This window comes from Elephantulus edwardii, unplaced genomic scaffold, assembly GCF_000299155.1.
Source record: "Elephantulus edwardii isolate Elephantulus edwardi_28Jun2011 unplaced genomic scaffold, EleEdw1.0 scaffold00006, whole genome shotgun sequence".
Lineage (NCBI taxonomy): Eukaryota > Metazoa > Chordata > Mammalia > Macroscelidea > Macroscelididae > Elephantulus > Elephantulus edwardii.
The window spans coordinates 8,291,578-8,306,866 of NW_006399756.1; the positions used below are offsets into that span (position 1 = coordinate 8,291,578).

General features: G+C 46.9%; 2 protein-coding genes across 2 annotated transcripts; both read right to left on the reverse strand.

Moving 5' to 3' along the window:
• Positions 1–319: 319 nt before the first annotated feature.
• On the reverse strand, positions 320–8,857 carry BUB3 (BUB3 mitotic checkpoint protein). Its single transcript, XM_006879876.1, has 7 exons — positions 8,658–8,857; positions 7,768–7,837; positions 6,162–6,313; positions 3,490–3,648; positions 1,906–2,083; positions 1,465–1,681; positions 320–490 (listed from the first exon to the last, which is right to left on the reverse strand). The coding sequence occupies exons 1-7, from the start codon at positions 8,850–8,852 to the stop codon at positions 475–477; spliced, it is 987 nt and encodes a 328-aa protein (XP_006879938.1). The 5' UTR covers positions 8,853–8,857; the 3' UTR covers positions 320–474.
• Positions 8,858–13,301: 4,444 nt separating this feature from the next.
• Positions 13,302–15,259, reverse strand: HMX2 (H6 family homeobox 2). Its single transcript, XM_006879877.1, has 2 exons — positions 14,943–15,259; positions 13,302–14,125 (listed from the first exon to the last, which is right to left on the reverse strand). Exons 1-2 carry the CDS (start codon positions 15,208–15,210, stop codon positions 13,572–13,574), a joined length of 822 nt encoding a protein of 273 aa, XP_006879939.1. The 5' UTR covers positions 15,211–15,259; the 3' UTR covers positions 13,302–13,571.
• Between the last annotated feature and the right edge of the window lie 30 nt (positions 15,260–15,289).

The following is a 15,289-nucleotide window of genomic DNA, read 5'->3' on the forward strand; positions in this document are numbered from 1 at the left end:
AAGAGGAAATATTGTTTAATTGTAGATTAACCTCCTCATGAGGCAGTCTGAAGCAGCTTCAGAATCAGAACTATAACCAGCAAAAGGAACAGCAGCTCAAGGGCCTTTTCCTCTATGAGCTGCAGATGAGGAAGAACACGTAGAGATTTCTATTCCCGTTATTTATTTACAAACAGTGATTTCTACAATGGAAACAAAAATCAAGGTCAAACCGATTCTCCAAAGCATAGTCATCCTGCCCCAACTTTGCTTGTCCAAATACCTTTAACGCTGCAAATCATCATGTACTTAAAGTGGAGGGGTGGGAGGGTGGGGGTGGAAAATTCAATAAAGCCTCTCTTCTATTATTTTCATGTTCTTTTTAATATTACTGTATTTCAGCCTGGTTTCTTTGTTAACAGTAATAAATCCAACACTGGGGAGCACGAATTGTTTTATCGTCATCAACATGGTACTTAAGTAAATCAAATCTTGTCAAGTACATGGTGACCTACAAGTTAAAAAGAAAAAAGAAGGAGAAAAAAAAAGCACATGAGATCAAACTGGCTGGCCAGGACAAGAGCTTCAAAACTGATTAACAGGACTACATGCACAGTCCTTTACCCAAGAGGCTTCACACGCTAAGTCAGCTCTGAAGTCCTGTCTGTGGACTTCTCTACCGGACTCAATGCTCTGCCACCCTTCAGGTACTCAACAGGTCTAGCAAGGGGACCATACCAATTTTAATCCAGGTAAAATACAGAATCTTGAACACATTCAGTTATTTAATAAATATTTATTGAACACACACCCCTTGAGGCTCTAGCAACAGAGGAGCAAAACAGGATAAAGATCTTTGGGCTAAAGATTCTATAGTTTAACCTAAGTATCCACTTTCTTTAAGCCTGGTGGAAAAGGTAAAAGCACTGCCGTGCTGTACCAAAAAAATGGTAAAGATTCCTCAGTTAATAGTACATCTAAGAGTTGAGTACATCTATGAAAATTTCAAAAGTAAGGAAATTTGCTATGCCAGGCAAGACTCCAGGGTTTCCGAGCGAGACCTGGCGGTCACTCCCATTGAATAAATATTAGAAATAACCTCTGTGGAGAGGAAAGCTTTCTGGCAGTTCAAATTCTTAAAGGTCTTAAATAGAATTTGCGGAAGTAAATTATTCTTAAATTCCTCAACTTAATTTTGAAACAATGAGCAATAATGATTTCAGAGATTCAAGTAACAGTGCCTATCCAAGAAGAATGGGAGTTTGACTTTCTTCTCTACAAAACAACTGGGCACAATTTTATCCGTCAGACGTCTATCAACCTACGGATATTGAAAGCTTGGGAGAACAAGATAAAATCAACCCAACCCTACAGTCAGCTGTAATATCGAGCAGGCATCAACAAAGCTATTCATGAATTTAGAAAAATTAATAAATCCTAGGCTGAATGCAAGAAAAGGCTCAAACACAGGTGAAGCACACTCACTTGGGTTTTGTTTCCGCATCTGTCACCTGGCGAATGAAGATCCCATCCTCGGGGTGGTCTGTGTCATCCATTTCATACATGTATGACGATGCTATTGCCAGGGTCGTGCCATCATTACTGAAGGCAAGGGAGGCGATGCTGGTGGGATAGCGGTGGAACTGGCACAGCCGCTTCTTGTTAAAAGGATCCCAGATATTGACAAAGCCATCAGAACCACCTGCAGGTTGTTTCAAAACAGTTTACACCAGATACAGAAAGAATCGTTACCTTAACAAGTCACAAAAGGTATGTTTTCCCCGAAGAGTATTTTCATTACATTTCATTACGCTAAAGAGCAACCGCAACTTTAAAAAAAAAAAATTCTGCTTACATTCCAACGTTTAATGTTCTATTAATAATAAAGTTATAATACAAGATATTAACTACTGTGCCATGCTTTACCTGTGGCAAATGTATTATGGATGTTATGGAAGGAGATGGCATTGACGGGGTAAATCTGCTCAATATTATTCTCCTTTAGTCGATGGCACTTGAAGGCATACTTCTTCTTCTGCACCTCAGGGCTCGGGTCCAAGTACTCAACAGCCACTCGGCCTTCAATAGAGCTTAGGACATAACCCTAAGAGGAGGGACCCAGAAGACAACAAAAACGCGTGAACCCAGCTTCTAAAAAGAAGGCATCAGCTCCCAAATCCAACCCTTCAAAGAAAGATGATTATTGGAAAATAAAATATGGCCAGATTTTAACAAAAGGTTGGGCTATACTAACTGTCATGTCTGTTCCAAGAGTTTCATACTCAGACCTGTTTTGAAAATAGAACTAAGGCTATCATCGCTTGTCTCCCCATGATGCCAGTGTCCAGCAGGCTGCAATTAGTGAGCTGTATATAGTCTATCAAACAAGAATTTCCAATGTTTTTACCTGATTTGTTTTTCTATCTAGGCGGAGACACACGCTTCACCCCTCAGAATACACTGTGCTCTCTAAGTCGTCATCTCTGACAACTCTAAGAAATGGGCTTCCTTCACGGTAGAAGGGGAAATTCATCATCATTAATCCAAATAAACTGAAAACCACTCATTCACTTCTTCTATCTGATTACAGTTATGTTAGACTTTCAAAATGGTCAAACTGGTCTAATTCCAGAATTTTTCTTACCATTTTCTTAATGATCAAAGTAAAAAAGGTAAACCGAATAAAATATTTTTTTATAGTTTCTAATCTTTCAAGGTACAAAAGGATATATCCCTGAAAAGAGTGCTAACAGAATTTTAAAAAGTACACCCTATCTTAGGTGTTTACTTATCTTCACCTGGAAATACAGTTCTACCAGAAATTCAGGCTTGAAGAAATAAAAGTATTTATGAATGCAAGCTTATTTTAACAACATATTTAAACTTCAAAAGTCTCAAATAACTACACTCCTTTATCTTAAAGGAAGGTTTACAATTTCCTGGAAAACACAAAACAACTGTAATCATCTTTTCACGAGCCAGTCTTTGGAGAGCAATGGACATAAATTATTTCTCATTAACTCACTGCTTCCAAGTCCATGACCACTAAGTGAAAGCCACAGGGTTCCCAAGTATCTGCCGTTCACAATGGCTTTTCCTCTTGCAAAATTCCTACAGTACAAAGTCATTATCACCAACTCCCCGAAGAACCCCAAGGATGTGAGGTTTGGGGTGATGGCTCACAAAGAGGCTAGACAACAGTAATTGTGACGAATGGGACCCACCTGTCCAGCTTTATATGATCCTGAGGTCACTGCCGCGAACCAGCAAGAACAAGGCCTCTATTCAAAGCACTGGGCAAATCCTGACCCTTTCTGAACAGCAAGCCATTTCTAATAAAATGGAGCTAACACACGGTTTTTAACACAAACCTGCTAAAAATATTAAGAATTACCCACTCGACCTTTGCATATTTTAAAATCACTACTCAACACAAAGAAAAACAGGGGGGGGATAAAGGGATCCTGTTTCTTTTCACATTGCAGAAAAGGGGAGCCGAGTGGTGAGCACCTGCTTGTTGGGGAAGGCGCGGATGCAGCGGGTCTGGTACTTGAGGCTGGACTCGCGGCGCTGCTGCACGTAGCCCATGTTCCGAAGGTCCCACACCAGCACACGGCGGCCAGCCGTCCCCACAATCAGCCTGTCTCCAGACACTGAGAGTGTGTACACCTTGGGAGAGAGAGATCGAAACTTGCTAAAAAATCATTTACTTGACTGACTATGGCATTTTGCCCCAAGGTACAGTGCATCTAATCATGAAAGCATAAAAAAGGTTAGCGCATCAAGCTCTGAAAGGCAGGGATCAATCTTACATCCTGTTATTCCAACTAAGCAGTCCACACAAAGGAAGCGAACACAGGATGTGCCTAACCCCTTCTCGATCTCGTAACACAGGTTCTAATTCACCCATAAGGTGCTACTGAAGACTTCATTTTCTTCGTTATTAAAGCACATTCAACTATTAAGCCAATTTATGCAGCCTTCTTGTTGAGTCTAACAAAAATGGTCTCCCCCCCCCCAAAAAAAATAAGAGATTAAGAAATAAAATAATTCAGGTTATCATCCAGCAGATTTCAGGCTTTTCAAAGATTGGTGGCTATTTTACTTTTTACGAGCAAGCATCTCAAAAGAACATTTCATTTTGTAAATCTTTAAAAATCTTGACTTTCCCAGCTGAACGTGGTGGATGGCGCATTATCAGAGAGTGACTTAACTGGTTTATATGAACTCAAAATTAAAACACAGGGAGACTGGCGTGGCACGTGACAAGGCACATTCTTCTGCCCTGATATCAGAAACACCTAAGATAGGAACTCAGTGTCAAGAAAAATTGTTCAATCATTTCTTCCCCTAAATATGTTACGGTATGTTGGTGGTTTGTTTTTTTTTTTTTTAACCTTATGCCTTTTCCAATGTTAAAACAGCTTCTGTAAAAAGGTCCTTCTACCAAATCATGGCATTTCCTGAAATCAATATCCAAAGTGGCTTATTTTCAAATATATTATTACTTGGGGTCCAAACAGTTATCAAATTCTTAAAAATGATACAAGAAAATTTTCCCTATTAATTTTTTCTTTTTAAAATTTGTATAGTTCCACTGACATTATATTTCATTCATGTATTTCTCCCTTACTAATAATTTTTAAGCTAGACTTTAGACACATGAACTGTATTCTACATCATACTTTCAATTAAAAAATAACTAATTTAATATTCTGAAACCCAAAGATTCTAAAAATTGTAAAAAGACCTCATGGCAAAGACATCTCTGTAACATTCTGTAATTAAACCATGTGGCATGTTAACCATATAACCACAGGTCAAAGAGCCATGTGAGAGACTTAAATCAAGGATCCAACACTTTCTGTAATATAGCCTTCAAGTGTAATCTGACCTGGAGATACAAAGAATTGAAAGGTTCAAAACAAACCTTTTCTTCTGGTAAAACTATTATTTTGGACCTTTCAAGATTTGTTATTGCTTAATCAGAAAAAACACAGTCAAATGAAAATTAATTATTAGTATATCAAATAACAAACGTAAGTAGAATCATAAAGAGATCAATTTATAATAGTACAATTGTATCGGGAATTTTTTTCTTAAATCTCTACTACACAGGTGACACACAAGATTCTAGCAGTCCTTTCTATCCCCACTGATCATAAATCAAGTGAAACCACTGTCATGCTACTGACTAGGTATATACATTTATCAAAGAAAGTATTAAAAAAAGTGACATAATGAACCTTGCTGAACCAATAAGCAGCTTGATTCAGTGTGGCTGTCCATTATATGACATTCTGTCAGCAATTTATCACAGCTCTTAACATGTTACATACAACCATAAATCAAAACTAGAAACAATGCAATTATTTTATTCTGAACAAAGGTCTTGCCAGGAGTAGATTCAACTGTGATGTGACAAAAATAATGGCTCCTGGGATGCACTACAGTATATAATGATGGCTACCAGGAACTGAATAGTATATTTACACAGAGGAAATAGACTCAAGTGAAGGATACCTTTAAACTGCTGAAACAATCAATCTTTAAAATTAACTACCACCTGGTAAGTCTGATGAGGATACAGTGAGAATGTCCAATTATACTTTCATCATCTGGATCAGAAGGTTAGAATAATACACCAAGTTTTGGCTTTAAGTAGCTTGGTTCACCAGAGCCTTTCAAACTACATTTGTCAGCACTACAAAAAATACAATAAAAGACAGGAAACATGACGACACTCTTCTCCCTATGCGTGGGGTGATAAACCTTTTCACTCCCTTAACGATGAACTCAAACGAAACCACAGATCTTAAAATGAGGGATGACCACCCACTTCCGATTTAGGCAGATCAAATCCAATCAACAGGCTTTGCTAAACGACATCTCCAAGAAGGCTGAGCTACTTCTAAACTTTGAAGCAGTAACAACACGTGGGACTGAGTTAATTTAAGCCTACTGCTCTCCAGGACGGGACAAGTACAATCATCAGCAGAAAGAGTTATTCCTCAGGTCGTCAAGTGTCAGAGCCATCTTAAAAATTAGCACAGTACCATTTCCATGCAGTTCTAAAATAAAAATTCTGTCAATTATTAACCTCTAAATTGAAAACTATAGTCACTACACATGCATCATCATAGCAAATCACCCCAAGGACCACTTTAGCATAAAGTGCCTACCTTTTCAGGCTGAGAGAAGGTTCCAGCGTTACAAGGAGTTCTGGGATCCCACAATTTAACTGTCTGATCCCAACTTCCAGTAACCATCACATTCACTTCTGGACAGTATTCAACACACCTGATAGGGGCATCATGTGTTCCAACGAGATTGTCTAATAAAGAGAAAAAAGAAAACCCAACCCTTACTTTTACATCTCTGCTAAACAAAACTCCTTCAACCGACTGTAATGTGTCAGCACATCCCAATCCCACAGAAATGTCTGCATGTGGAAATCCTTTTCACAGCTTCAAAAAGGCATCTATTCTCTTCAACTTAAAGGACGTGCTTCTCCAGATGATCCACTGGCCTGAGACCTTCAAAGGCGGCCCAGAATCTGAGACTTTAAGACACACACTGTGTGTCTTGTTATTTCTTTCTTAGAGATTCTAGACTTCTTAAGACCTAAAACTTTGTCTATCTGCCTGTAACCAGCACAAAAGCTAGTATGCAATAGGTGCTCAAGACATACCTGTGGGATGAACAGAGAGAGCAAAACTCTGTCCTTAGAGTACTTGACAAAACACTTACCTAGAGCAGTAAAGTCAATGTATTTAAGAAACGGACACAGTTACAGGATTATCTGAGAACCTGGGATGAGGAAAGCAGGAGTCTTATTTCCCTTGGTTTTCATGGTAAGAAACTTGCAGCACAAATATTCTCTCAATCTCAACTCTGTCACTGCCTCACCCTCTCATTCACCTAGCATTTATAAGTCTCCAGCAGGAGCCATCTTGGCAGCACTCTGGGGTACGAACCTTCAAGTATTAAAAACATGTCATTTATACATAAAGTTTGGCAACCATCTTCCGAGAAACAGCAGGCAAATCCCTGCATGAGAGCCTGTAATATGGAAAATCTATGCGGGCTTCCCAATGGTTTCCTTCCCTCCTCAAGTTATCAAACAATTAGGACCTAAACCTAAATTATGACACAGGTAAAGCAGCCAGCAAACAAAAGCACCCATAGGCATAAATTACAACATAAAGTAACTTTAAACAAAAGCTTCTCCTGATTCAAGGTGGGTTTTGACAAAATGTTGTACTCATTTAACTACTTAAACTCCTATTATCCAACTCAACTCTGTATTCTATAAACTCCTTCAAGCACTTTTATGTCTGATACACCCACAAAGCAAAATTTTAAAAGGCTCAGCTACCGGTATCTTTGCCTCTGAGGTCTATTCCAATCTGTGCCCAAGAGTCACCATAAAAATGGATGCTAGTCATTTGATACCCAGACAGACCTCAAGAAAATTACTTATGTCCCAAAAGAACACAGACTGCTACAGAACCACTTTCAAGAACACGGTCAAAGTCAAATACTTAATTCACGTAAGCACTTACGACAGAGCCCACAATGGGCTTTCTTTTGATACGTATGCCAGGATACAAATATCAGCATATGGATGATTTTGTACATGTAACTTACAAAGTACCATTCAAGTTAAAAAGGCCTATTATTCAAGTCCATTCTACCTGTGGCTCAACTTAGAACGGTCTCTCCCTAAACACTTAAGACACCACAAACCACACCACCTGGCACGGTAACCACCTGAGGCCATGTTACCTTGATCAGTATTCAAGTCGTGCACTTTCAGCTGGTGATCTAAGCCCCCACTCCAGGAATGAGTTGGATCCTGCAAAACAAAGTTTCAACTTATTTCAAATTTCCAAAGTTTAAAATAAAATAAAATTAAGAAGCTTTCCAACTCCTACTTGTACAGGCAACTATCTGGTTGACTCTCAGAATGATGGGCGCTGTACTCAACAGCACAAAATGCAGATGACCACGGGGCTGGTGTTCCAGGTCATGACAGCGGCTGGGCGGGGGGGAAAAAAACAAAGGCATTTTTCCCAAACCTTCCTCTAAAGGCCACACCGGCAGGGCAGAACTGACAGCAGCGCTCACCAGCCTGCAGTCTTGCCAGCCATGGAGAGGGACACCATCCGGGGATGGTGGAGTGTCGGCAAGAAAGAGCAAGACCTTCTAGGAGCTGGACTTGCATGGTGGCTGCAACAAAGGACTCACAGCACAGCAGTTTGTGAGGATGGTGCAGGATAGGCTGGGGCTCCCTATGAGAGCTTCCTGACACCCCAACACCTAACAGCAATGGTTAGGGAAGCGAACATCACCTTTCTGACCAGGAGAAAGGTGTCATCTTTCGATGCAAACTAGTATTCAACCACCACCTTCCCAGGGTTCTTCCTCACACTAAGGCTGTCAAACCTTACTGTTTCCGAGGACAAATCCCACTGCAAATGTCCAGGAAGAGTGCACGACTCCAGAATTTGTTTGTTTTTAAATTAAGACTCTGATGTCTGCCTTTTCGCCTTGGGTGGCTGGCCCAAGGCAGGTGGTGTTCCCAAAAGGCTAAGGCGCTGCCCAGCCACCCTGCGGAGGGCGTGGGTGCACGCCGTGCACAGGGGTGCCCCGGACCCCCACCCCCGGGCACCTACGTAGAAGGCGCAGTCCAGGACGGCGCCCGTGTGCTGGTACTTGAGGCGCATGGAGTTGGCCGGCACATCGTACAGGCGCACGGACGTGTCCCAGGAGGACACCAGCAGGAACTGGGACGTGTTGGGGCTGAACTTCACCGAGGAGATGCCGTCCTCCGGCGGCTGGTTCAGCTTGAACTCGTTCGAGCCGGTCATCTAGGAAAAGGGGTCCCGTGACTGCGTGGCCAGGCGTCCCGGGGTCGGGGGTCGGGGGTGGACACGGCCGGTGGCGGGACAGAGAGGACCCCGCGGGGGAGGGGCGGGGAGGTCCGAGCGATGGAGGCCCTGGGAAGAGGCGCCCGGACTCGGGTGAACACGCGTCCCGGGGTCGGGGGTCAGGGGTGGACACGACCGGTGGCGGGACAGTGTGGACCCCCCGCGGGGGAGGGGCGGGGAGCACCGCGCGATGGAGGCCCTGCGCCTGCGCAGAGCCGCCCGCGCGCCCCGCACCCCGGCCCGCCGCCGCCACCCCCTTGCCCGCGGGGAGCCGCCGCCCTCCACCCCTCCCGCGAGGCCCCTAGAAGAACAAAGGCAAAGCGGCGGCAGCGCAGTAGGCGCCGCTGAGGGCGGCTCCGCCGGCTCCGACCCCGGGCGTGCCCCGAGGAGCCGCCCTGCTGCCGGCCGCCCCGGCTCCTACCTTGAGAACCGCGAAAAAGCAACGGCGCCGCCGCTCCCGCCGCCTCTCGGAGCCCTCGCGGGCCGCACGCAGGAGGCGGGGAGGAAGCTCCAGCGGATGCTTGCCATTGGCTGATTTCAAACGCCAGCGTCCTACTCGAGGCGGCTGATTGGTCCGTTCAGTCAAGTTGACCGCCGTCGGTCAACCCGCCATCCTCTTCCGGCTCAAAGGGAAACCGCCACTTTTCCGACCACGTGGTCTCGTTTGCCTCCCGGCCTGGAGAATGCAGGCGAGGGCTGGACAAATGCAAACTACAACTCCCAGCGAGCATCGCGCCAGAGCTGCGTTCATACCTTCTCCCGCCGGCGAGCGGCACTCTGGGAGTTGTAGTTGCCCTCTGCTTGGTCTGGGTAGTGAGCGGGAAAGATGCTTTTCCAGCTCTAGTGGTGGCACTTTTCACTCTTAATCCATCAAGAATCCTATTTTGGTCCATATTCCTATATGACTAAGTGCTCTCTTTCCCAGGATGTTCAGAAGTTAACCAAAATTAGAGTGGAGAAAAAAAATAATTATCCCACTTTTCCCCCCAGTTTCCTGGAGTGTCCATCTGGGAACCAGGTTCTTGGTTTCTCATCGTTTTAGATTCTGTTGGTTTCACACAAACGCAGGTTTTAGCTTTCCATTTGCTCTTTCTGCAGACATTTCTTGAGCTCCCACCCTGTGCCAGGCCTGGCCCTTGAAGACTAGGCCACAAAGGTGGGCAGACTTGGAAGACAAGGAAGGGTTTACTCTCAACTGCCATTCAGAGAGATGTTTATGAACCCACCCCACTGTTCAGAGTTGCAGGCCTATGATGCTGCAAAAGTTTCTTGAATCCTCTGAAAATAAGAAGACCAAGGAAGTTGCCTCAATAATGAGAAGGATTCATTCCTCATCAAAGGAAAGTAGTATTTAATGTATTGGTCAGACGCAGTGACTCGAATGTAAAAGATTCACTGAGAATGTTCATTTCCGTCTAGGCTAAAGTCCCTTTCCACTGCCTTTTGTGGAAAAACATTTGCTTTTGTATGGAGTGGGAGGAAATTGTTGGGGTCAAAGTGCACAACTTTAAAGGTAAACTAAAGAAAAGTGTTCTTGGACTTCAAATCACATCCGGATTTAAGTGTACTGCTCTGGTCTCTTAGTGATGAGTTGGACTTGTAACCCAAGTACAAGCACCTGCAGTTCTAATCCACCAGCTGCTCTGGCAGTGAAAGCCTCTGAAACCTGCTTGGAGGGTCAGCGATGAGTCAGTTCTGACTCTACAGTACATAACAACAACCCACACTAAACACACACTACAGCATCAGCATCCTTCCTTCAGCCTGGTGAAGGATGATAGGAAATGTTCTCACTCCCTCTCTCCTTCCACTAGTCATGAGACTTGGCTCGCTAGCTTTTCTGTCATAGCAAGTTAATGGCTAAGTTCAGAATTTATAAAGAAAACATTTTTAATGGCATGTTTTGCCTCCATTTTAACTTTGGATAAATAATTTTATCTCCTGGCTTATTTGGTTGCCTCTGTCCATCGTTTATTTAATTCTATTAGTGTTTGGAGATTCTGAGCATAAATTACCAGCTAATAAAATCCAAGTGTATTTCATTATCCAGTGTGTGTATGATTCAGGTCCCTCTGGCATGCACTTGCAGCCAGACTCTATTTGAGTTTTAGGAAACGTCAATCTTTTAAATCCAGTTTTGGGCTTGAAAAGAAGGCCAATGATTTCGCTGATTATTCAAATGAATTGATAGTCTTGAGGTAGGAAATCTGGCAACCACGGAGCCTTGAGCAACATTTTAAATCCGAATGCAAAGCCTGTTTTTGTTATTGTTATGCTCATACTCTGCCACCTGTGAGAGAGGAATTCCTAGCACTAATTATTCTGTAGGCTCTGGGTTCACCTTCAACTGTTAATTTCTGGGTTAGTACAAAAAAAATCAAGCACATCCATTTTTTAGCAGGCTAGGAATGGGTCATTCCCTGAAACCTTGACAGCAACATCACTCTGAAGTGGCTGGACAGTGGCCAGAAGAAATTACTTTCCGTAAGATAAGTGTCCCAGTACATGGTTGCTTAAAAAACTACAATCTACAGAAATGCAAGCAAAAATCGTATGGACGGAAATTTCCTGTACAAGCAGTTCTATAGATGCACACCGATTTTTCCTGCGTGGATTTCTTGGGAGTTCGATTGTAAAGAGATCAGCTGGAAGGAGATAAAAATATGTACACTGTAAATCAGAAGAGACCGGATCCCATGCCTCCTTCCTCTCTGTTCCATTTTTAGCATAGCACTCAGCACGTACTAGGGACCAGTAAATACCTATTGAATTGAGGTAAATGGAAATGAAACAGATGAGATTGAACCAGTTTAATATTGGCAGATGTGTTTGAAGGTAACATCCTTCTGACGTCACCATGGAACAAATTGAGATTTTTATGAAATCTAAAGTAAGGATGGGGTGGGGGGAACTATCTCAAGACTCGTCAGAGCAGATCCAATATTCCAGGCAAACATTTTAAACAAAGCATTGCGGGTCTCAGAAGGGGTTGGCATAGTCTATACATGTTCACAAAATGCAGATAATTCCCTTGCCTCACAGCTCAAAGACAAGTTTATCTAGCATGTTTCCCAGGCAGTGGCTGAGATCCAACCTCAGTGCGGCGGACGCCCAGGCCCTCAGTCCGGTATCATCTGGCACGGGCATGGTCCGGAGCAGGACCAAGGAGTCCACCCTCTCGGCTTCAAACCATCGACCTCCCAAGTCCATGCTTCCTTTTCCCGATGTTTCACAAAGAAACAGGTGGCGCGAGAGGCTGGGATTTGCATGACAAGGTTTGTTTTGCTCTCAGTGAGCGCTCTCCCAGGCCAGGCGCAGCCGCAGTTGTCCGGGCGCAGGATCCGCGGACGTCCCGGCTGCGCGTCATGATTCCGTTCAGCCTGAGAGGCAACGCATTCGCTCTTGACCCAGCCTTTAGCTGAGCTATGCACAAATTCTTAAAAACAACCAGATTGAGACCTCCCTAGACTCCGGCCCCTATTTGCCTAGCCCAAGACTCGAATCCCTCTTCCGGCGAAGCGCAGACTAACCACTCAAATTCCCGTCTCGCGCAGCCGAGCGCACCTGTGCCTTACCCAGGAACTGTGCGCAGCTGCAGAGGGCGGGTCGCGCCTGGCTCCGGGCGAGCAAAGCCGCATTTTAACCTACTCGAGAGATGCGCCCTCAGCATGCCCTGCGCCCTTATAGAAAGAGCGGAGCGCCTCCAGACCTTGCCAGCACTCAGCGCGCTCTGCTGCCTTGGTAAGCCCAGGGCGAACCCAGTACTTCGAAGAAGCAGATCAGGTCGCTCTGGACGGTCTGGGGAGGCCCTACTTTTCAGCAACGAGGCCCGCCTCTGTCTTCAAGAGGTCTCTGAAGAGGGAATCCGCCCTAGTGTGTTAAAGCCAGAGCCAGAACTCAACTCCAGGGAGTGGAGGTGGGATTTGCAGCCTCCGCCACGCGCCACATCAGACCATACCAAGCCCTGACCTGAACCCCTGGCCGCAACCCCACCCTTTTCGTGGATCGCCTACCCCCTTTCCCGATGCAGAGGCCTTCAAACCTTTCCACGGAAAAGAGAGGACATCTTTGCCAGATGGCACATTTCGCAAGTAACTCCATCAAAGTTGGCAACGATGTTTAAAATGTTTTATTTTTCTCTCCTCTTTAAAAATATTTACAGATCTGACATTTCCCCTTTCGCCTCTACGCATCCTGAGGATAAGGGAAACGAAAAGAGGCGGCTAGGTCATTGCCCAAAGCCCCTGAGGGACTGGCCTGGCCAAGCGTGTGTGCGTGAACATACAGGCAGGTGTAGGTATGGAGTGTGGTGGAAGGTGAGCCTAGTTTTGTTGGCGTGTTTTTTTGTTCTGATTTTTGTCTACCAGCCAAATCGAAGTAGCCAAAACGTCCCCTTCCGCTACCACCCGCGAACATCCCCTCTGCGTGGTTTTCAAAGAGCATTGGTCGGGTTGGGTAGACAGCAGGCGATCCGGCTGGGGAATGCCTATAAATACCCGAAATATTCAAAAGAGAAAGCAGGGCTGAGGCCATAAATAAAAGATCATGAATACACACGGTGTATATATTGCGGGAGACTCGCCGCACGACCCCAAGCCCGGGGCAGGGCGCAGGCCGGGGCGCGGAGGCGGCGGGCGCAGCGGGGCGCGGGCGGCGCCGTCAGTAGTCAAGCTTGTTGTAGAGGTTGTAGAGCGGTAAGGCCGAGAGGTTGCCGCCGGGGTAGTAGAGCGGCGCCGGGAAGGCGAGCGAACGCGGAACGGGCACGCGCAGCAGCGAGCTGTCCCGGAACACCAGCGGCATGCCCACCAGAGTCTGCGCCGACGCGTGCGCCATGTTGGCCGCCTCCAGCTCCGCCGAGAGCTGCCGCTTCCACTTGTTGCGGCGGTTCTGGAACCAAGTCTTGACCTGCGTCTCGGTGAGCTGTAGGCTGGAGGCGAGGCAGGCGCGCTCCGAGCTGCTCAGGTAGCGCTTCATGTCGAAGGTGGACTCCAGCTGGTACACCTGGCTGCGCGAGAAAACCGTGCGCGTCTTCTTCTTGGTGGCGCCCGCCTGTCGCTCGGCGCCGCTGTCCCGCGGCCGCTCGAGCCCTGGCGACGGCGAGCCCGCAGACAGAAGCCTCTCTTTTTCTTCCTTAAAGTCCTGGTGCGCGGGGGAGAGGAAAGGCGTGCGCTCGGGGCCCGCTGGCCCTGCCGCGCCGCTGCTCTTGGGGGGACCTGCGGAGCGAGAACAGACAGGAAGCTATGGAGGTGTTGGCGCCTCGCAGACCCCAGGCCTCACAGGGTCAGGGGCTGGCAGGCGCCCGCAGCCTTGGCACTTTTATCAAACCCCTACCTCTCCTTTCTTGCTGGCACCCAGAGCCCAGAACCCTGGCCTTTCCAAAGTGACAAGGGAGGGACCTAGCGTTTAGGTCTGAAGTGTCAATTTGGGGTCTTTTTGAAAAGACAGGCGGCAGCAGGAGAAAGTGGCCTGAAGGGGGGACAGTGGCATCGTTGTTACAGGTGATTTTTGCCTGTGAGAATGGGGCTGGAAGCACTTCCCAGCTCTTCAGGGTAGTCTTTTTACTGGGAAATCACCTAAGGACCACCGCAGGCTCCCCTCGGTCAGAGGCGGTTCAGAGGAACCTTGTGTGAAGCGCCCCCTTGCCCGTCATTACTGAGGAGGGAAGCGGGAGAGAGGGGCGAAAAGATACAGAAAAGAGCCTGTGGTGGAGACGGACCAACGCGAGGGAACCGCGCTTGGACCCAAGTTCCAGACCGGGGCCAGGAAAGAACGAACTCTCAGACGTGCAGAGAGGCTGCAGGGGGGTGGGGGGAGGGCATACCGCGTGTGCGGCCTTCGGGTGCTCAGCCCGCTGTGGGCCCCTCTCCTGCAGCCCCACCCTCCGTCCCTCCTAGACCCCTGGCCATGTAGAGTCCCTGTCCCTTGCCTGCAGGCGATCGGCCGCGGTGGGGACAGGCCAGCAGGGTTCCCGTCCCGCGGGCCCTCGCCCCTCACCCCCTTCTCTCGCTCTGGCCGGGTCCCGCTCCTTACCCAGGCAGGGAAAGGGGATGGGGGCGTGGTGCTTGGGGCTCGGCTCCTTGGTGCCGTGCGGGTCTGGGCAGAAGCAGGCGGGCGCCTTCCAGCCGTCGTCCGGCTCCTCCTCCTCCGAGGACACCGACAAGCTGCGCTTCCTGGCCGGCCAGCCGCTGGGCTCCCGCGGCGCCTCCGAGGGGCCCCCGCCCAGGATGGACTGAATAGTGAAGCTGGAGACGCCTCCGGCCGCCGGACACCCCTTACCCGCATCTTCCTTGCTGCCCATCCTGGGTTCATAAGAAATCAGAGGAAACCAAGAACTCCCTTTAGAGACGATCTGGCAGAAGGTGGTGCAGGCGGGCGGG